The 22,333-nt window shown below is 35.6% G+C and overlaps 1 protein-coding gene across 3 annotated transcripts in view; it reads left to right on the top strand.

Annotated features, from left to right (window-relative positions):
- Positions 1–5,970: 5,970 nt before the first annotated feature.
- Positions 5,971–22,333, top strand: part of Ptar1 (protein prenyltransferase alpha subunit repeat containing 1) — a 52,095-nt gene continuing 35,732 nt past the window's right edge. For 2 of the 3 annotated variants that reach the window (XM_015492911.2, XM_015492910.2), the window contains exons 1-2: positions 5,971–6,134; positions 14,448–14,617. In XM_015492911.2, coding sequence (XP_015348397.1) covers positions 6,049–6,134; positions 14,448–14,617 — 256 coding nt within the window. In that variant the 5' untranslated portion in view covers positions 5,971–6,048. The remainder of the gene's footprint in view (positions 6,135–14,447; positions 14,618–22,333) is intronic. The other variant, XM_015492909.2, reaches the window with a different exon arrangement.

Raw genomic sequence — 22,333 nt, 5'->3', positions numbered from 1 at the left:
TTCATTTTCCTGATAGGACCTTAACTGATAAACCTTAAAACAGATTAATTTTTTTATTCTGCAAATGCAGTCAATCATTCAGCTCAGGGAGCTGTTCAGTACAATAAAGAACACAGCAAATATAGAAAGGTGAAAAATGTAGATAAGCAATCGTGCTCATTATTGGCATTCAGGTGCCAACCATGCTGAATCTGCAATCACTTTATAAACACTATGAGATTGGTAAACGTTACTAGTTTGGCCTTCTTGCTGTTCTTGAGACAGGTTAAGTAAGCTCTTTTCTTATTAGGCCTTGACAAGTTTCCACTGCTAGTGAGGGGCTTTCCCTTCTTTTCACAGGCCTGGTTCCTTCTCCTCTTTCAGGTTTTAAGAATCATCACCCAGAGTTGGCTTATAACCACAGTCTAAAGCTATTCCCTTCCACCCACACTATTATCATCTGTACCCTGATTTTTCCTTTTGTGCAATGTATTATAATTTTTCATTTTATATTTGTCTGTTTACCTGAATATGTCCATCTTTTCCATCAGGCTGTAAGTCCTACAGCAGGGCTGAACCAGGTGTGTTTTTCTCATCAGTGAATACCCAGAAGCTAGTATAATATCTTATACACAGTAACACTCATTAAAATTTATAGAATAAATAAGCGAATTGCTCAGTCATGTCTTCTCCTCTCAAGGATAATATTTAGTCTTCCCCTATTATAAACCCAACATTCATCATTTTTACCTTTTTTTTTTCCACACTGATGATTGGGGGGGTGCTTACCCATAGAAATTAAAGGCTTAAAGTGAAAAGACATAATTAGGGAGTTACTCTTTGACATTCTTTCTTAGTCTCTATAAATATTATACTGCAAATTAAGAGCATAATTCAACATTTAACAAAGAAAATTCATCATTTCCTGTGGGTAATTTTGGTCTAATGTTAATTTTAGCAGGTCTCAAAGGTGGCTTACAATATAGAAATAGACATAAGCTGAGAAATATGGTGTATTTTCATCACAATTTATCTGAATTAAACAATTGACTTTAGAAAAGAGAATAGGAGGTATAGCCTTTATTTTTAGTCAGATACCAGTTCTCAGACTAAACCTCTTCAACAGTCAAAATGAAGCTCCCACACGTTTTTAAATTTTTAGTTATGAATTTTGAATCTAAGTCTATGGTTTTCATCTGTCATAATTAAGATAAAATTTTATTTAGTTATCCATTAAAAAGCATGTTACTAAGGAAATTCCTATGACAGTTTGACATTTTCAGTACATGAGAAACATTCATTGCATCATGGGGAGGTACACTCTTCCTATCTGTTTTCATCTGCAGGTCCTGGATTGGCTCTTTTTCTCTCTAGTCATTTTTTTTTTCAGTACTTTTCTAAAGAATACATCATGGGTCTCTTGAGCCTCTGTGGTAGAAAGGAAGAACTGAACAAAGGAAAAGGATGACATTTTGGAACTACTAAATGTCTAGGAAAATAAAACATCACTAAATAATAAAAAAAAAATTATGTAACTAGTATCTTTACTCTTAGGATCTAACATAGGCAAAACTGGTCATTTAAAGTCATCTTCATTATTATCATCTTGATAATATTTACCTACTTTGTCAGGTTAAAGAAAGTTCATCCTTTAACTAGGAAATTAAATTATAATTGCAGTATAAGAATTGTCTTTAGAAATATTAGAGAACAGTTTCATATCCAAAATATTTAGTTTAGTCTTAATTTACTGTGTTTTAAAACTGACTAGTCATAATGCTTTCTGTAATCATAGAAAAAGTAATAATTTGTATGCTTCTCAGTTTAAAGATACTCTCACATGTATTTTCCTATTTTTATGCCAACAAGTGGAAAAATAAAGTGATGGAGATGTCAACTAGGCATAACAATAGATGGAATTAGCATTCATGGGTGTTTTGAGACTTAAAAAAAAATAGTTCTTATACCTGGAAGCTTGTATTCAGGGAAATAAATTAACACACCAAGACAAAGATATATTAATTGTCCCTGCATTTGATGTATGCTTTTAAATATATACATTTTCCAGCTATTATTTCTTTGCTAGTAAGTTCTTTGATTTTAGATTTTAGGATAGTGGATAGGATACACTATACTATAGAATCACAATGGCAACATTTTAATAAACTATTTAAAACTGAGCACTTAATTCTTTTAAAGGAGATAAAAGCTTGCTGTTTTTATAATAGTATGAATACATAATAAGAACACATTTAGCACTATTTGAATTGTCTTGTATAATGTTATCAGAAGGTGGAATTCAAATAAAAATAATGGAGTACATACATAAACATGTCATAGTGATGTCAGTAGAATAATACAGAGATGCAAACAGATTTCAAGGTCATTTCCCATATCTTCTGAAAAGTCATTAAAACCATCTTTGTGTCCTTCTTTCCTCTCTGGCCCTTATTACATACATCAAAATTTTCATTGTAGAAAGATTGGAACATCCAGAAAAGTATAGAGAACACATATTTATAGGTCTCAATTATCTCCAATAATTCTATAAGAAACAATCATTGTTCACATTTTATATTGTCCCAGTCTATTTTATGCATACATGATTATATTATGTACAATGTGTATTGTATATATGAAATTAGGATTGTATTGAATACTATTCTGGTACCAGTTTTTCTTATTACATATCTACATTTTCCCCAATATCAATTAGTTTTCTAAAATGTGGAAAGTGTATTTTTGTGGGTGAGGGGCATATATATATATATATATATATATATATATATTTTCAAAGCCAGCCTCAGCAATGACAAGGCACTAAGCAATTCAGTGAGACCCTGTCTCTAAATACAAAAAAGGGCTGGGGATGTGGCCCGGTGGTCAAGTGCTCCCAAGTTCAATCCTTGTACTAAAACAAATGCATGAAATGCATGAGATGCTGCTGGCATATATATATATACACACACACACACACACATACATATATATGCATACATATGTCTTTATTAATATAAACTTTAAAAAGCTTTAAATTATAAAAATTACTTTTTTTTTTTTGCCTTATTTAGAAATTAAAATTCCCCTGTGAATATACTTCTCCCTAACACTTTGGAATGTACTTGAAGCCAGATTTAAAGATAGGTAGTCAGTGTAGTTAGGTAAATCAGGTCTAATATCCAGTAAAATCCAAAATGAAGGCCATGTTGAGAATGAAGTCTGGGAAAAGCAGAACAACTCTTGGAATGTTAATGTCCTCAAGGCCCAGAACCCATCCCAAAGAAATGTTAATGAAACAGCTCCTGGCAAACTTGAAGATGCTAACCCAAAAGTTCTTCCTGCCCAGATTACTTCTTTGGCCCACCTGTGCCCCACCCTTCGGGCCTTCCCACCTACATTCCATCACTGAAAGATAACAGAACAAAGGACAGGAATAGGGGGAAAAACTAGATGAAGACCTTAGCTATAAAAGGGGAACACATTCGCCCTTCCACGGATTCCACCTCTTGGGTCCCCTTCTTCCTCTGGGAGAAGTCTTTTCTGCTGTCCTTTAATAAAGCCTCTACTTTCCACTCTAAACTTGCCTCCGTCTGCTTCTCTGGTGTTATACTTCAACAATGAGGAAGCAAGGACTCGTCACTGGTTAACAAAGGTAACATACTCTTGCTCTTTGCCCAGGAGATTGGCTATAGGACCTCCATAGACTCCAACATCTGTGGATGCACCAGTCCCTTACATGAACTGACAGCGTTTGCATATAAGCTACGCGCATCCTGCTATACATTTTATCTAACAGAATGTAAATGATATATAAATTGCTGTTATACTATGTTGTTTAAGGAATGACAAAAATAAGTCTGTACATTTTTGGGACACAATTTTTTTCCTGTATACTTTGAAATTTTAGATTCAACCAACCACAGATGTGGAATCTAGGCTTATGGATATCCAACTGTACAGTCATCACTTATAATGGAATTTTTAAATAGTTAAATAATAATTTATCATACAAATTTACCATAATTTAATCAATACCCTATCATTGAGCATTTAAGCTATTTACTATGTTTCATCATTATCAATAAATGTTTTGAAACCCCTGAATAGTTTTTCAAGAAAATCATCCAAAAATCCATATCCTATTCTTTTTTATTATATTTTTTGGTGGTACTATGCACTGAACCCAGAGGCCCTCTACCACTGAGCCACATCCTCAACCCTTTTTAAAATTTTCAGACATGATCTCACCAAGTTGCTCAGGCTGGCCTCCAACTTGCCCATCTTTTAATAGTGGGGATTATAGCCACAGGTAACCAGAATCCATCATCTCCTATTCTTATACATATCCAAGAGCTCATGAATTTCAGTTCTTAACGTCTTTGAATCTCAGTCCTTATCTGTACATTGAGGTGGATCAGAATTCTAATACATTCCCGGTTCTTAAAAAATTGAGTTCTACACATAGTAGGTCTTTAATAATTGGGTAAAACAATTCTTTGAAGTCTTACAAGAACCATGTCTTTCAAATGAGTACAAAGAAGACATATGTACATATGTATATGTACTTCAAAACTTGGGATCCAAGTTTGGAGTTTTTCTGTAAAATACAAATACATATATTATTGGAATGAAAAACAAAAATCTCACTGACTTAAAATTAAAAACAAACTTTTTTGGAAAAAATTCTTATTTCTGGGTATGCTGCTTTGAACTCTGCCCCAGAAGTCAGGGTTTATTTCCCACTGTCATTAGAAAAGGATGTAAGGTTTTGTTTGATTAAGAAGAAAGACTCATCAGTTAACTCAAAACATTTGAGAGCTGTTATTCTTTAAGTAGCCAGGATATCTGAAGTTGTCTTGGCCCTGGAATCTAAACACACATTCTACTCATTTTACTCTTTCATTCCAGAACCTGCCAGAGGGTAAGGTTTGTTTGATGTTACTACTTCTTAAACCTGTTTCATCTTGTTTTCTGCAATTGTGTCAAACTTCAGTTTTGCTTTAATAAAAACCAAAAGGCCAATGCCTTTACAAACATACTTACATGATATATGGACTACCGGGTACAGTTAATTTTTATTTCTTAATTCATTTCACAACCAATGAATTACTTTCACAATCATAAACTCTACCTCAAGTGCCACATCACATACCACGAGCTTGCTTAAAAAAAAAAAAAAAAAAAAGTTTTTAAGAGACACAGATTTCAAGGGTGAAAGAAAAAAAAAGTGAACTAAAGACAACCAGATTTTTCTATCACAGAAAGGCATGCACAAAACCTTAATTATGACATTTCAAAATCGAAATGGACTACAGAGCTCGGTTTTTCCTACAAAAATTATTTGTGGCAAGAAAAAGAGCTATTTTAAGCAAACTGTCAGGCCTTTAATTTTCTACGCTCTAAGTAGAAAATCTAAAAAAAAAATTTCACTTTTTCTTCCTAGATCCAGAGGGCTTTTTTTTTTTTTTCCCCCCTTTCTCTTGTCTTCTTTTCACGCATTAATTTAAAAATTTTAACCCGTTTGAAAGGCTGCTTTGAAATTCACAAGCCCAAATTGGCACATGGTACAAAAGCAGGTCACCACCACGGTCAAACGAACTCATTCCGCCGCGACGTCTTTGGTCTTCCTCGAGTAGGTACAAGAAAGCCAGGAGCCTTCGAAACGCCCCGGGACTAGCTGTTCAAAAGGACCAGCACCCTCTGTTCAACTTTGCTCCAGGAGCTCTGGGGCACCTGGCAGAGGGCGTGGGGGCGCACGCGTTTGTCCCTCGGAGAGTATTTTGGGGACCCTCCCTCTACGGCCTAAGGTAACTTTGCAAGCCAATCTGCAGCGTTTTCTCCAAGGTTTAGAAACTCGTTTACCCAAACGGAGGTAAACCCACGGGCCCATCTCTGGGGGCCGCCAACCCAGGGAGCACCACGCCCCGGCCGCGGGCGGGTTGACCCGGAAGTGCTCGGCGGCAGCGGCGCGCCCAAACTGGCGCGCGCGCGCGCGCGCTCCCCGCGGAACTCCCGCCGGCGGCTCTGCTTTCCCGGAGGCGCGCTCGAACTGCCGCGGCCGCCGCCAACATGGCCGAGACAAACGAGGAGGTGGCGGTGCTGGTGCAGCGAGTGGTGAAGGACATCACCAACGCCTTTAGGAGGAACCCGCACATGTGAGTCGCGCCTGTCCTCCGCCACCGGGGGTCGTCGGGGCGGGCGGGAGCGGGACCACGCCTGGAGCCGACCTCGGGCGGCGGGCGGACCGCGGTTTCTGGCCCACGCGCCCTTCCGAGGAGGCTGAGCGAGGTCGGGCGGACCCGTCTGCCCGGGGGGCCGGCTTTCTGGGTGTCCGGACGAGCTGGCAGGCGAGTCTATTAGAAATGACCTGGAAAATCAAGAAGGAACGACTTTGTTTGACACTCTGTCCCCATCCTTTCCCAGGAGTTCTCGGAACTTGAATGACTTCACCTTTAGGTTCTCAACCTACATGCGTTTAAGGTACATGGGTACACATAACAGTGTGGCTCTCTGTGCGCTTTGTAGGTACAACTCTTTCAGCTACATCCCGGCTGTTGCTAAGAGGGCTTACCGATCTTCTTATTCTTAACGGGCCAAAACCCCGTCAGTTTACTAAGTAAAGGTAGTTTGAGGCTGCTTTTGACTTCAGCTTTGCTCATCACAAGATTGTAAATTTACTCCAATGAAACATTGGGTTTCGAAGGTTAACAGAGCTTTTTGAAGAGTGAGCCTGTAAGCATCATGTACTCTGGGATAAAGCTATCAAACCTCGACACTTTTTAGCATAATCTGATTCATAGTTACAAGGAAGCATAATAACTAATTTTTATCCTAGCACTGCTGCCCTTTTAACCGGACATTACAGGACTGACAGACAAGTTATCTCTTCCTGGAACTTCCTTTCCATTTTGCTTCCAGCACTCTGGGAAGATACCACAAGACTGTACGCATTCTGACACTTTTCCTTTATTTAACTAGTGAAAAGGAAGCTATTAAAAAGAGTTGTCTACAACATTGTACAAGAGTGAGGGAGAAGCAAGAGTGTAGTTCCTTTTGCATCCCTCCTCATCCCCACAGAAAGAAACAAAGAATGCAGTTTTGCATTATTTTCACTTTAATTGTTTATGGAGTTTTATTTTAAATATTTTATCCTTTAAACTGGAGCACATGAATTATTCTTTTTAAGTGTTCCACCCCTTCAGCTTTTCTGCCTAAAAGAAGTACCAAACCTACATTTTAACAAAGTGTTCTTTTCCTCCAAGGTGATGCTAAAAGAATTAAGAAGCCCTCAGATGTCTTGCTCCCTTGTGGCACACAATTGGACACCTGCAACTGTGCCTCATTAAAAACAAAACACTGCTGGCCTCAAAACACACCTGCCACCTCTGACAGGACACCCTTCCTTTCGTTTATGACTGTTGCCTTTTTCAAAATCAGTATTTGGAATGACTTCCTGGCAGTAAGCATAGTGGTTGCTGGGCTTTGTAAAGAATGCTTTGATGCCTGGTTGCATGTCAGCCTTTCAATCCTTATTTGAAACTGGGAGCTTCAGTACAAATAAGACACACCCTCAAAAACAAGTTGGACTAATGAAGATCCTATTTTCTCGTCACTGGTGTTATTTTTCTAGAAGAAATTGGAGCAGAATTAGGAGTCTAATAAATATAGTAATCACCTTAGTTTCTGTTTGAGGTAGACTAAATGTATCATTTTCTATTTGAAAAAAACAGACTATTTCTGATTGAGTGTTAATGGGTTTGGCAGGTTGACACAGTGCAGTTTGGAACTTGTCCCAATTCTTCTGGATCATATTTATCAAAATTCATAAAGGACTTAAACCCTTTAAGTCCTAAAAATACAAACCTTCCCTTCATGTTTTCCTGTGAAATGTCATTAAAATATCCTGTACCAGTATGCAACTTAAAATTTTATTAATAAGCATCGGGGTCATTTAGGATTTAAAAGTTAGTGATAAGTTAGGTGTCTGAAATAATTTGAAATAATGGTATGTAACAGATCTGAGACATTTAAATAGCTTCATTAGCTTATTTAATATTAGCAGCTGTATTTTAGCACATATTTCTTACAGTAAAAATAACTTCAATAATATTATAATGCATCTTTTAAAATTTCTTATAATTTGGGCTTTTTAAAATTGCTGGTACCTGTTTCTGTAATTTAGCCATTTTACTCCCCAAATAAGGGGTTATGTATTTATTTTAAAAAGGAAGAATGTTGTTACCTTTAACATTAGTATCTAATTACAATATTTTAAAAGTTTTATTCTTTTTGTTTTCCTTTTTTTTCAAATACAAGGTAGATTATAATTTTGTTTGCCGACATCTACTCCTTTGAATATATTGACTTTTGCCTACATAGAAATAGCTAATCAGGAATAGTCAAAGGTACAGTAAGTGAGATGTGGATTCATTACCCATTGTCAGCCTCAGTTTCCTCTTGATCTTGTAAGGCTAATGAGAACACAAGAAAATCATCTCACACAGTCTTACTTAGTTGCCATTAGGCAAATTCTAGACTCAACCTGAATCTCTGTGTTCTTTGCTGAAAATATAGTGACCAAATGAATGGTGAATATGAAATACTTTATAAAATGGAAAATAACCTGGCAAATTTTGTTTATATTCATTAGTTGACTCTTAGAGAATCCTTGTTCATTCTCTGTAACTAAAGGCTTGATCTAGGGACAGGCATTACCCCAACATACAGACCTTATATTAATGTGGAAAACAGCTATTTACAGTGTAATCAGGGTCACATTAAAGTTATGAATAATAGTATTTTTCTGTATTAACTGTTAACAGTTTTGAGGTGCTAAAGGTACCATCTTCACTGTATGGAATAGGAAGATGTATAAAATAATATTTCTTGGACTGAAGGCACTCAGAAATTTCTGATGATGAAAATGTTCTGTATCTGTGCCATACTAGCCATATGTAACTGTCAAACACTTGAAATTAGCCTAATGTGAATGATTAATCAAATTTAAATTTTTTTTTTTTGCTTTAAGTTGATTTATGGCCTCATAAGTCCAGTGACTACTGTACTGCATGGTCTAGATCTAAATGAAGGCCTAAGATCTACAGGCTTGAACAGTAAAGTAACCTTGCAAAGCAGTTAATGGTAAAGGCTGTATTAATAGTATGGTAAGTACATACTGTGAGTGTTAGAAGTAGAGGGGAGGCTGGGTATATCTGGGCTCTTAGGGGAGGTGGGTTTTAAGCTAATTGAAGTCTGGTTAGGATTTAGAGTCTCAGAGGCTAAGATGTTCTAAGAGCAGAGAAATAACCAACAGTAGCAAAATGAGAAGCTACTGAAGAGACAGATCATGAAAGTCTTTAACTATCAGGTTGAATTTATTTCATTCCATTCATATGTTCTGCAAAAGAGCACCTCTTTTGACAGACACAGTGCTTGTTTCTGGAGATAGTAGACTAGGAGTTGGGTGTCAGTTTGTCAACAGGCCAGACATGGATTCCTGTCCTTCAGTGGAACTTAAAACAAATCAGTATACAGATTATGAAAAGAGGCAGAAAGGGTAATTATAAAGAATGTTTTGAAAGAATAATAACAGGGAGGCCTTACTTAGGTTAGAAGGTCAAGATGTTTCTTTCTGAGGAAATAGTAATTAATAAATTGAGAAGTGAGGGATGAAGGATAGTTGGTTTGGGAAAGTATACTTCTAAGCAGATCCCAGTGAAAATCTGTAAGGAAATAGTAATGACAGGCACTTTTAAATTGTCTGCCAATTGAATTGAAGAATAGGAAACCAAAAGATCTAAAGTTTTCTTTTTTTATTGGTGCCAGGGATTGAACTCAGGGGCACTCTATGACTGAGGCACATCCCCAACCCTATTTTGTGTTTTTATTTAGAGACAGAGTGTCACTGAGTTGCTTAGTGCCTCGATTTTGCTGAGGCCGGCTTTGAACTCTCAATCTTCCTGCCCCAGCCTCCCAAGACACTGGGATTACAGGAATGTGCCACCACGCCCGGCCAGGATCTACAATCTTGTGTTAGGATTTTATATTTAAATTTTGTTTAAACAGTAGTATCGTTGTAAAAGTTTGGTTATAGGGTTTGAGAGACATTTATTTACTGACTGCATAAACAAGACTGTTTTCTCATCTGTAAAATGAGAATCAGTTTTTGCTGTACAAGATTATTGTGCAGAATAAAAGAAATCATGTAAAACCTAATACAACTATGTAATAAACAATACACAGTAGTCATTTGTGTAGCTTTTTTCTAAGAGTTGTAATGTAATTTTAGTGACATACAAAGTTGATAGTCCAATGAGAAAGTCTGGGAAGTCTCTGAAGTATCTTAATCACTAGTAGAGTTTCAGTTATCAGTTGGCAAGAGTCATTAGATATTTTACTGTTATTTGGTCTTTGTGGAAAGAACTCCACATTAATAAAAAAGAATAACAGAAACCAAAGTATTATTAGATTAAAAAGGTATGTGCCATTTTCTGAATACTTGGGCTGTTTTCTGTTCAGTATGCAACATTACAAGGGTTCAGATTTAGTATTTGGAGATTGTCCATCCTTTCTAAGAGGGAAGCTGGTCAATACTTTAGTAAATACTATGTGAATTTATTCTAGTTGACTGATGATGTTTCTGAAGAGTACAGACAACAGAAACTAAGTGTGGATCAAAGTCAATAGCCATGTTATGTGAACCTTGAACTTCATCAGGAAGCCAGTGGAACCCTTAAGACTGTTTTGTGAGGAAATAACCAGAAATGTATTTGATATTTATAGTACATTCATTATAGCCATTAAAATATAATTTAATTATGTAGGGAAACGTTTAATGTGAATTGCTAAGTTTTATTTAAAAAGAATTATGTCCAGTATTTCACTTTTTGTAAAATACATAGGGGGAAAAAGGGGCGGGGGTGAGTACCCAGACATTAATAATGGTAGAGAGATGACAGATTGCTTTTAGGTTTGGGGGAGTTTTTTCACACCTTTTCCTTGAATATGAAATTAGAATTTAAGCTGCCAGAACTCTAGAAAGAATTGGTCTAAATTCTATTTTGCTTTTCACTCTACTGCCAGGGGTTTGATCTAAGTATTAGGAGGCCCAGATTCTTAATTTAGCTGCTAGCCTTAGGTAATCCCTTTAACCCCATTGAACTTCAGTTTCCTCATCTGATAAAATGAGACTAGAATGAGGTCCCTTGCAGTTTTAGAATGATTCTGGGATCCTGTTCTAAATTGTCTGAAAAAAAGTGGACTATGACCTAAGGGACTAGGCACAGAAGTCTGAAATCAAACTGTTATTTGGAAACTGATAGGTTGACCTGCCTATAAAGTAAATGTCTTTTTCTTTTTAGAAAACATCAAAATCACTGTATATAAGGGTCAGATAACTTGGCAAAGGCTTAATATTCTTTTCCTCAACTTCTCATTACTGTTAACCAAGGAACTTCACTGGCTGACCTCAGACTCTTAAATGAATTAATGATAACATACTTCATTTTTGCTTAGTACTTGGTAGTTTACCACATTCTTCACATTGTATCACTTTGTTTTTATAATAGGGAAGACATTATTTTCCCTGTATTTCAGATGAAGATCCTGATGTCAAGTGACTTAGCAGATTCACATTAATTGTCATTGGTAGACCAATTACAATCTTGGACTTTCCACCGAGTGCTTTTGTCTGTACATGTTACTTACTACCTCTCTTTTCATGTATTTGTGTTTTTTCCCTATTTATTATGATTGTTTTCAGTCTTACATACAAATAGCTGCTGACTTTTTCTGTCATAAAATTTGAAAACTGGATGAGACCAACTCATTTCCTTTACTAAAAGTATAATGCAATTCTACCTCTTTACAAATGAAGAAACTGAGGTCTGAGAGGTGAAAGTGACATTTGACCCATGCTGTTTTCATTACACTATGTTAGACAATCAGGGGTAATATTTCTTTGGAGGGTCAAGAAGTTATAACATTTGTAAATTATGTATTTGAATAATCGCTGATGTGCAAGGATAATCAGCCTTTCACTAAGCAATTTTTAAGCACCTGATATCTCCAAGGCATTTTTGTGTTTTGAAAGTATTTCTTAAAAGAAGGGTAGTCAATCAAAGCAACGTGTTTTTTAATTGTGCAGATGTCTTTGTTCTATAATTTAGGTAGTTGGGCATTTTATTTTTGGTACAGCTAGTGAACAAGGCAGATTTTTACATTTTGAATTTAAGTTTAAAACCAAAAAACCAAAATCGCTTCCCCATAACAGATTATACCAGAAGCCAGGATTTTTTTTTAAGTTGTTACTATAACATGTTTTTGACTCCTGCAGTTCTTTGAAGTTTTTTAAGTAGTTATTAGATCTTAACAGAATTTTCTGAATAGTTAAGATTGAAGGATTTTTTTCTTTTACTAATTTTAGCTTATTTTTTATATTCTACTTTGTATGGTAATCCTGAGTACCGTCAATTGTCATGTATTACTCAAGTATACAAGATGTGTCTAGTTGTTTTAAGAATGAATTAGACACATTTTAGCTTAATATCAAGTATAAATGCAAAACATATTGAAATACTGGACATTATCCTCAGATGCCTTTTTAGCATTGTCCCCGCTCTTCCTACGTAATTTTATTTATATAACTGGAATGACAGAGTGGTAACATTTTATTATAGATTCAGACACAACTTTTCAAAAAATTTATCTCTTTATGTCTGGGACCACTTTTTAATTCTTATTTGCATTTTCAGAATCTAACATAGTACTCAGTACACTGTAGGTACTTGGAAAAAAGTATGATAGTATTGACATGGCATATTAGAACACCTTTGAATCTACCAAACTTATAAGTCAGGACAAAAAATCTTAGGTCCCACAAGCTTCTCAAGAGTTAAATTAGTTAGAATTGTAGTGACTTGCATCCCCTAGGGTACCCTTGTTTATTGATATATCCCTGTTTTGCTAATGAAGTGATCAGTAGAAAGTAGGTTGCCTCTGAGCTCTCTAGTTTAGAGTTTCCAGGAGGGATTTTATTTTAGATCCACAGCCCTTTACCAATTTGTGATGATGAGCTAACAAAACGGGTTTTTTCTTAAAACCTGCAGTTGAACGGGTTTGCCCCCTATAGTAGTCTATCAAATAACTATGTTCTTGGCAAGGGAATCCCAGGGACTTATACCATACACAAACTCTGAAACCTAGTTTTTCATTCTGTTTTTTAAAGACACATTTTAAAAATCTATAGGGGCTGGGGCTGTAGTTCAGTGGCAGAACCTAGCACGTGTGAGGCACTGGGTTCAATCCTTAGCACTGAATAAAATAAACAAATAAAATAAAGGCATTCTGTCCATCTACAACGATAATTTTTTTTAAATTCATAGATACTAAGCATTATTTATTTCAACTACTCTTGTTATAAGAATTTTCATTATTCATTGAATAAAGGTCATTCTATTTGAGAAAGGATGCTTCATGTAGGCAAGAATAGGTTTAGCAAAACATTTTTTGTTTGCTGGTTTACTATGTTGTTAAGTTAAGTGACCTACATATTGCTTATTAAATCTCAGCTTACATTGTGGTCAAGGAGGGATATTGATGCTACCACAAATCAAAATGATCAAATTCTGAAATGTATTTTGTGTTTTGACTTTTACTAGGGTGTTTTGTTTTCAGAAGAGTAGAAAGGGAGAAAAATGGCTTACTAACAACATAACTTTGATAATTTGTGTTTGTTCCATATACATTTATTAGCAGGCAGGCTGAAACAGTTTGTGCAGTTTTTAAAAACAGGAGTAATATAAGTAACTAAACAATTTAAAATATAAAAATAAAATTCTTTCTCAATTCCTTTCTTTCTCCAAAAATTTATTGATATCCTTCCAAGGAAAATTTTAATGTATCTGTATATTATTAAAGAAATTATACAAAAGGCTTTGTGCTGTACATTGTGTTTAGCATTTTTTTAAAAAATTTCATTTAGTATACCTTGGCAACTTTTCATATCAGCATATTCAAATCTATGTTATTATTTAACGATTTTTATATGAATGGGCTATTCTTAGTTTACCAGTCTTATATTGATAAACATATAGATTGGTTACTGTTTTGTTGCAATGTTGTAGTGAAAATCCTATCTGTATATTTTAGAACAGGATCATTTGAGCAGTGAAGTTGTTGGGTCAAAAGGAATGTGCATTTATAATTTTGAAGACATTTTCAAATTGCCATCCAAAGGTATCAATTTTAACTCCTGTCAACAGAGAGTAGTGCAGCATACTCATTTTCCATACTCTTTTCATTGTCAACAACACGAGGTTTTTTGTTATTGTTTTTTATTTCTACTAGTCTAGTAGGTAAGCTAAATAATATTTTAAAGGGAAATATTTTTTAAAGTATTCTGTAGAATTAGGAAATTTTTGAAAAGCCCAAAACCATCTTTATTTCTTTTTTATGTTTTACATATTAAGAGATGAAATTGGCCTGATCCCATGCCCTGAAGCAAGGTATAACCGAAGTCCCATAGTCCTGGTTGAAAACAAACTTGGTGTGGAGAGCTGGTGTGTCAAGTTCCTTTTACCCTACGTCCACAATAAGCTCCTTTTGTACAGAACGAGAAAGCAATGGCTGAACAAAGATGGTAAGTATCAATCATGTGTCTTCCTCTGGTTTTTAGAAGCAGCTTGGAACATAGTGAGAAAAGCCCTCGTTTGGTTGTTGATATTCCTGGATTCCAGTTTCAGTTCTTCCCTTCACTGCCTGGGCATGTGTGAGGTGAGGAATTTGGACTAGATCATTAGTTTTCAGATTTTGCAACCACAGTGATTATATGGCAGTGCCTTAAGCAGAATTCTAAGCCACCTGCTACAACCAGAACAGTTTTGATTTACCTGTTAATAATTGAGGTCATTTTAAAGATTTTATTTGAAGATCACATCTTATGACTTTTAAATAAAAATTTGACTATTACCGAAGAGGACTGTTACCCTATTCCTGTTACCTTTGATTTCTGATCCTTTAGCATTTTATGGGAAATAGAAATTGTTTTTGTAGCACTGCAGATGAGATAACAGAGGTGTGGTGGTGGTAGTTATACTGTGAACCAGCCCAGTGATTTATGAATGTACCATTGCACTGTGAATCCCAATTGAGCTATGGCCTTCTGAGTCCTGCTTTTGTGCTGAAATGGGGGTGGAGGAGTCAGAGCATCCAATCTCCAAAACAATTCTTTACTGCAAGAGATAATCCTTAATTACCCACCTGGTTTTTTTTCTTAGCATTCTCTTAAATTAGCCTCTGTGTTTATCCTTTTGGTCTCACCTTAGGTCTTACTTTGGGGCAGAGTAGTCACCTAACACCATGTCCTGAACTGTTTTTATAAAGCTTCTTTCTCTTCCCACATACAGCAGTACGTTCAAAAGTGCTCAGTGTGCCTGTGGGCCGATTTTGAATGAGAACTCTGTTTTCTGGAGAATTTTAATTACCAGTTTGGTAGCCATTACCAAGGGCCTACTCATACCAGAAGCTATTCTAAGTACTGTGGAAGATAAAAGATGAATAATACATGGTCCCTTTATTTCAGAAGTTTACAGTTGAGTGACAGTGTCTTTGAGGGTGTGAGATGGAGAAGAGTGTTGCCAAAGGTGTCATATACTGATTTTTCTAAATGCATCTCGGCATTGGCCTTAATATATTGTCATAATAGGTTAACCCTTTTTCCTGTTAGACCATAAAAAGAATCTGCTTTGAAGATTTAATAAGAAGTAGTTTTTATTTTGCATTTGATTGTTTCGCTTGATGTTTTATTTAGCTTTTTGTTGCTGTGACCAAAAGAACTGACCAGAAGGAAAAATTTATTTGGTGTTCAAAGGTTCAAAGGTCTCAGTCCATAGATGGCAGGCTCCATTGTTCTGTGTCTGAGGTGAGACAGAACATCATGGAGGAAGGTGTACATGGAGGAAAGCAGACATGACAATCAGAAAGCAAAGAGGTCCCCTCACCATGGACAAAATATAAACTCTAAAAGCACACCCCCAGTGGTCCACCTCTTCCAGTCACACCTTACCTACAGTTACCACACAGTTAATACTTTTCCATGGATTAATGTACTGATTAGGTTAAGGCTCTCATTACACAGTCATTTCACCTCTAAACTTTCTTACAGTATCTTAACATATGAGCTTTTCTGGGATACTTCATATCTAAACCATTCGTTCTTTAATATATATTTCTCAATTATATCAACTTAGATATAAATTTTGAGGTAAAAGTTGAGACATAAATGTAAGGGTATTTATCTTTTGGTAGATCCTCTATAATTGTTTCATTACTATATCATAGGCTTCAGTAACATTGAGGTAGAAGTTAACATCATGAATCCTTCATGTTATTTTTGCCAGACAAAGCTGCATTGTTTGTATTTTGATAAGAAATATACAATTGAGCCAATATATAACTAATTTTGCAGGTGGGGGGTGCTGGTGGAGTGGAGTAGAGGGATTCTCTAGTAGAAAAGAAACAGAGTTTTTAAGAGCCAAAGGCTGTGTTGGTTTCAGAGCATTAGCTTTTGCCCATTCATATATGCTAACTCTACCCACCTCCTTCCTGTGTCCATCTACATCCTTCTTTCCATTTCTGTTTCTTGTCCTTCTGGGTTCTGTGGCTTTGTTCTATCTCCTTTTTTTTTTTTTTTTTTTTTTTTTTTTTTCTGGTAGGTTCTGAACAGAGAGAGAGAGAGAGAATTTTTTAATATTTATTTTTTTTTAGTTCTCGGCGGACACAACATCTTTGTTTGTATGTGGTGCTGAGGATCGAACCCGGGCCGCACGCATGCCAGGCCAGCGCATTACCGCTTGAGCCACATCCCCAGCCCCTGTTCTATCTCCTTATCACATACGTTTAGTCTTGATAGGCCCAAGAGGACCCTTGAAGATTAGATGGTTAAGCTCTCTCACTCTGGGGTCTTAGCTTTAAGTTCTGTTGTGACTACATATGCATGGAAGTAGGTTTTGAATTTATCCCTATCTTGTGTCCTTATGGAAGCAATTTTCAATTTCACTTTTTTTGTGTGTGGGCAGGGAGGTGGTTTAATGTGGTATCACATGTAACTCAGATTGTGTATTATATTATTAGTAAAAATAAGGAAGTAAATTTCTGATTTGACAGAAAAAGATCTGAAAATGTTAATATGAATATTCTGCTATTTTATGAACTGAAGCAATTAGAATATTGAGGTAAATCTTGCTAAGAAATAAAATGTCGAAATTGTTAAGAAAAAAGTTATTTCATGGAAATGGCATTCCTTTAAAACCAGTTTTGAAGAAAATACCGTATGTATAAAAAGAGTCAAGTGAAGAAAACTGACAACTTACAGAACAGTTTCACAATGTCAGTGTCTGTATGATTGATCAGGCCAGAATTATAGGCATCCTTGTAAGAATATATTCTGTAATTCAAGGTGATTTGTACTCCCAAGATAGTTTTTTCCTTCTTGACCAAACTGAATTCCTGTTCTTGTTAACATGTTAAGTTCCTTAGGTATTTGGAAAACAGTTAGTTAGCGATTGATGGTTTTTTTTTTTAAGCCTATAATAGTAATAGCCGTATTTGCTTTGGGAGAGGAATGATACTATAATTCAGATTTTTTAGAAATCCATGGCAAATACAAAGCAAGAAAGATTAACACATTAGGAACCCTGACTGGGCAGAGCTTTCTCCTGCACTCTCTCTGAATGTGCCATATTGTCATCTTTTTTCACTTTTACTTTTCTCACAACCACAACACTCTCCTTCCCCACCCCTGCCCAATCCCAATCCAAAACTGAGCTCATTTGTTTTGCTAGCTAGGCCTTCATTATTTCTGGACAAATGTTATTACTTCATAACTGGTCTACCCCATTTTTATGCTCTTTAATAATCCATGCCCTTCATGCTACCAACTAATCATTTCAAACAATACTTCCAGTAACATTTCTTAAAAACCATTTGAGAGAATCTTTATTGAAATATATATTTGCTTATCTTATTTCATGATGCCTTCAGTCATTGTAGACTTCAGACTCTTCAGCATGGTATTCAAGGTTTTTCACGTCTGTTCCTACCCTACCTCACCAGACTTTTCTTCTACTTGATATTCAACATCAAAGGCTGTAGATTCTCCACCCCCTGGGCTGACGCTTGTCTACAGATAGGTTATGCTTTGGCTTGTATAAAGTTTTTAAAATTGTTCTTAATTAATTGAATAAATGTGTAAAAATCAGGATGAAAATTGGGATTTCTGTCATCACTTAAAATCAGAAGGCTTGGCTGTGAAAGTTAATGCACAGCAACAATTGGCCAAGTCTCAGGACCTCTGCTTTTCTTAACTGAGCAAGTCTTGTGGTTTAGCACAGCCTTCTCACACCCCTCAGGCATTGAGTTTTGCTTTGCTGCCTTTTTGATATTCATTTGAACACTTCAGGTATTTACGTATGTAGCCATTTGATATACATGCCCCCCCACTGCCTGCCTTGGTTAATTCTTTGAATTGGCTGTGTTGTTCTGCCTTACTTTTCTGCCTTTGCTGAGGCCAGCCTCCTGTCTTAATTTCATCACTGGTGTGGTTGTCAGCTTAAGCACACACATGCATATACACAGACTGAACAACGTGAAGCCTTGTTGACAGGAAGCAATAATTCTTTGCACTCTTATGGATAAGAGTCCTTTATTCAGATGACTTGCATAATAGTAACACTACACTATATTCTAGTTAATTATTTGAACACTGCTTTTACCTGCTGAATAGTAAATTTGTTAGGAACAGGGAATATGGCTCCTCTTTCTTTGTTTACTTGTCAAACAAATAATGAATTTGGTAAGCAAGAGGTCTAAACTTGAGTCTGGTTGTTTATTCATTGTGTATTTCTTAGCAAGATTTACCTCAATGTCAAGTTCCTTAGGTATTTGGAAAGAGTTAGTGATTGATGGTTGTTTTTTTTTTCTAAAGCCTATAATAGTAATAGCCATATTTGCTTTGGGAGAGGAATGATACTATAATTCCTCTTTATAGTTTAACCTTGAGCCTCTCTTCGTGAGAAATCTGAATATACTTGAGGAAGAGATTAACCAATCCAAGTTGACCTTGGATTTATTTCTAGATGCATGAAAATCTTTCTCTATCAGAGACAGTTTTCAAATCCAGTTACCATTATGATGTGCTCCTGGCCTTGGACCATTTCTAGAATTGCAATGCAACAAAGTAAGCGTATGAATTTTCCCTGACTTATGTAGTATCCTTATGTTCTTTCCCTGTGACAGCTGGAATTTAGCTACTTTCTTATTATAGTGTGTCCTGACTAATTTTTTTTTTTTTTCCTATGGGTTGGTCATATATTGGAGTGTGTAGAAGGAACATTTATTTGCTGGTATATGTTCTGGCATTTGGAGAGAGGTCTCTTTAACTTCAAGATATTATAAGACTTTCAATACCTCTCACCTTTGGATAAGGCTACAGAGGAAATAGTATATAGTTGGTGAAATTTAGAGAGTAAATTAGCTGTTGATTATATACGTTTATCTTTAGATCTTTGGTTCATTCCTTTGTACAAAGGGCAGAATGTTTGCTGACGGTGTGCTAACATGGAAAGAGCATATGTTTGTAGGAAGACAGACCTGGATTAAATTAAATTAAATTTAGTTCATAAAACTAATTCAAATTGAAAACTAGAAATAAATCAGAATTGCAAGGAATAAAAATAATTTCTCAATAATAACATTGAATGCAAATGGCCTAAACTCATACGTTTGCATTGAAAACGTAGACTGGCAGGTTGGATTAAGAAATAAGACTCAACAATGTACTATCTCCAGGAGACTCATCTCATAGGCAAAGACATCCACAGAGTGAAGGTAAAAGGATGGGGAAAAAACATATTCAAATGGATCTCGTAAACAATCCGGGACTTCTATCCTCCTATCAGATAAACAAGCAGGGATATCTATCCTCATATCAAACCCAAGTTAAAGAAGGGACAAGAGAAAGTCATTTCATACTTAAGGGAATTATATATCAACAAGACATAACAATCGTAAATATTTATGTCCCAAACAGTGCAGCATCCACCTACATCAAACAAACCCTGCTCAGTTTCAAGAATCAAGTAGACCCTGACACAGTAATACTGGGTGACTTTATCTCTCTCACCACTGGATAGATCCTCTAAACAAAAACTAAATAAAGAAGCTATAGAACTGAAAAAATATAATTAATAATTTAGACTTAACAGACATATATAGAATATTTCATCCGTGAATGACTGAATATACTTTCTTCTTAGCAGCACATGAATCCTTCTCTAGAATATACAATATGATAGGCCACAAAGCAACTCTTAACAAATACAAAAAAACCCCAACAAAACCAGAGAGATAATACCTTACATTTTGTCATCCTAATGGAATGAAGTTAGAAATCACAATAAAATAAAAACTAGAAACTACTCTTACACCTGGACACTGAATAAAATGCTGTGTAATGACCAATGGATAGCAGGAGACATCAGGGATGAAATAAAAAAATCCTTAGAGGTAAATGAGAATAGCGACAATACGTCAAAATCTATGGAACACTATGAAAGCAGTTCTAAGAAAGTTGATTGCATTGAGGTCATTTATTAAGGGAATAGAAAGTTAACAAATAGGTAGTCTAACATTACATCTCAAAGCTCTAGAAAAAGAAGAATAAATAAATAGCAAAAGCAATAGAAGATAGGAAATATTTAAAAGCAAAGCCAAAATTAATTAAATTGAAACAAACACAAAACAATTCAAGGGGCTGGGGTTGTAGCTCAGTGGTAGAGCACTTGCCTAGCATATGTGAGGCACGAGGTTCGATTCTCAGCACCACATATAAATAAATAAAAATAAAGTTCTATCAACAACTAAAAAAAAGTTAAAAAAATTTTAAAATTTAAAATTCAGATTACTAAAATTCATGATGAAAAAGGAAATATCATGACAGAGACTACTGAAACAGAATGATAACCAGAAACTATTTTGAAAATTTATACACTAATAGAAGATCTTGAAGACATCAACAAAATTTCTAGAGACATATGTCTCTATGTCTTCTAGGGCATATGTCTCATATGACCTACCCAAATTAAATCAGGAGGACATAGAAAATTTAAATAGGTCAATTCCAAGTGATGGAATTAAAACCTACCAACATCAAAAGCCTACCAACAAAGAAAAGCTCAGGAGCAGATGGATTCTCAGCTGAATTCTACCAGACCATCAAAGAAAAACTAACACCAGTGCTCCTCAAATTATTCCACAAAATAGAAAAGGAGGGAATACTTTCAAACTCATTCTATGAAGCTAGTATTACCTGATACCAAAACCAGACAAAGACACATCAAGGAGAGAAAACTTCAGACTAATATGCCTCATGAACAAAGATGCAAAAATTCTTAATAAAATACTGGCAAATCTCATACAAAAACATATTAAAAAGATGGTGCACCATGATCAAGTGGGGTTCACCCAGGGATGCAAGGTTACTTCAACATGAGGAAATCAATAAACATAATACATCACATCAATAGACTTACAGACAAGAATCACATGATTATCTCAATAGATGGAGAAAAAAAAGCATGTGACAAAATACAGCACCACTTCATGCTCAAAATACTAGAAAAATTAAGATAATAGGAACATACTTCAACATTATAGAAGCTACATATGTTAAACCCAAGGCCAACATATTGGAGAAAAATTGAAAATATTCCCTCTAAAAACTGGAAGAAGATAAGAATGCCCTCTTTCACCACTTATCTTCAACATAGTCCTTGAAACTCTAGCCAGAGCAATTAGGCAGAAAAAGGAAATTAAAGGGATACAAATTGGAAAAGAAGAGCTCAAACTATCCCTATTTGCTGACGACATGATTCTATATTTAGAAGCCCCCAAAAACTCCACCAGAAAACTTGTAGAACTCATGAATGAATTCAGCAGAGGAGCAGCATATAAAATTAACACCCATAAATCAATTCTGTTCCTATAGACCAATGATGATTCAGCTGAAAGAGAAGTTAGGAAAATTATCCCATTCACAGAAGCCTCAAAGAAACTAAAAAATACTTGGGAATCTATCTAACAAGAGGTGAAATACCTCTATAATGAAAACTATAGAACACTAAAGAAAGAAATTAAAGAAGACCTTAGAAGAGGAAAAGATCTCCTGTATTGTTAGATAGGCAGAATTAATATTGTCAAAATGGCCATACTGCCAAAAGTGCTATACAGATTTAATGCAATTCCTATTAAGGTTCAGATGATGTTCTTAATAGAAATAGACAAAGCAGTCATGAAGTTC

This window comes from Marmota marmota, unplaced genomic scaffold, assembly GCF_001458135.2.
Source record: "Marmota marmota marmota unplaced genomic scaffold, marMar, whole genome shotgun sequence".
Lineage (NCBI taxonomy): Eukaryota > Metazoa > Chordata > Mammalia > Rodentia > Sciuridae > Marmota > Marmota marmota.
The sequence above is the reverse complement of the archived record's forward strand: the minus strand, read 5'-3'. Positions and strand labels throughout refer to the sequence as shown.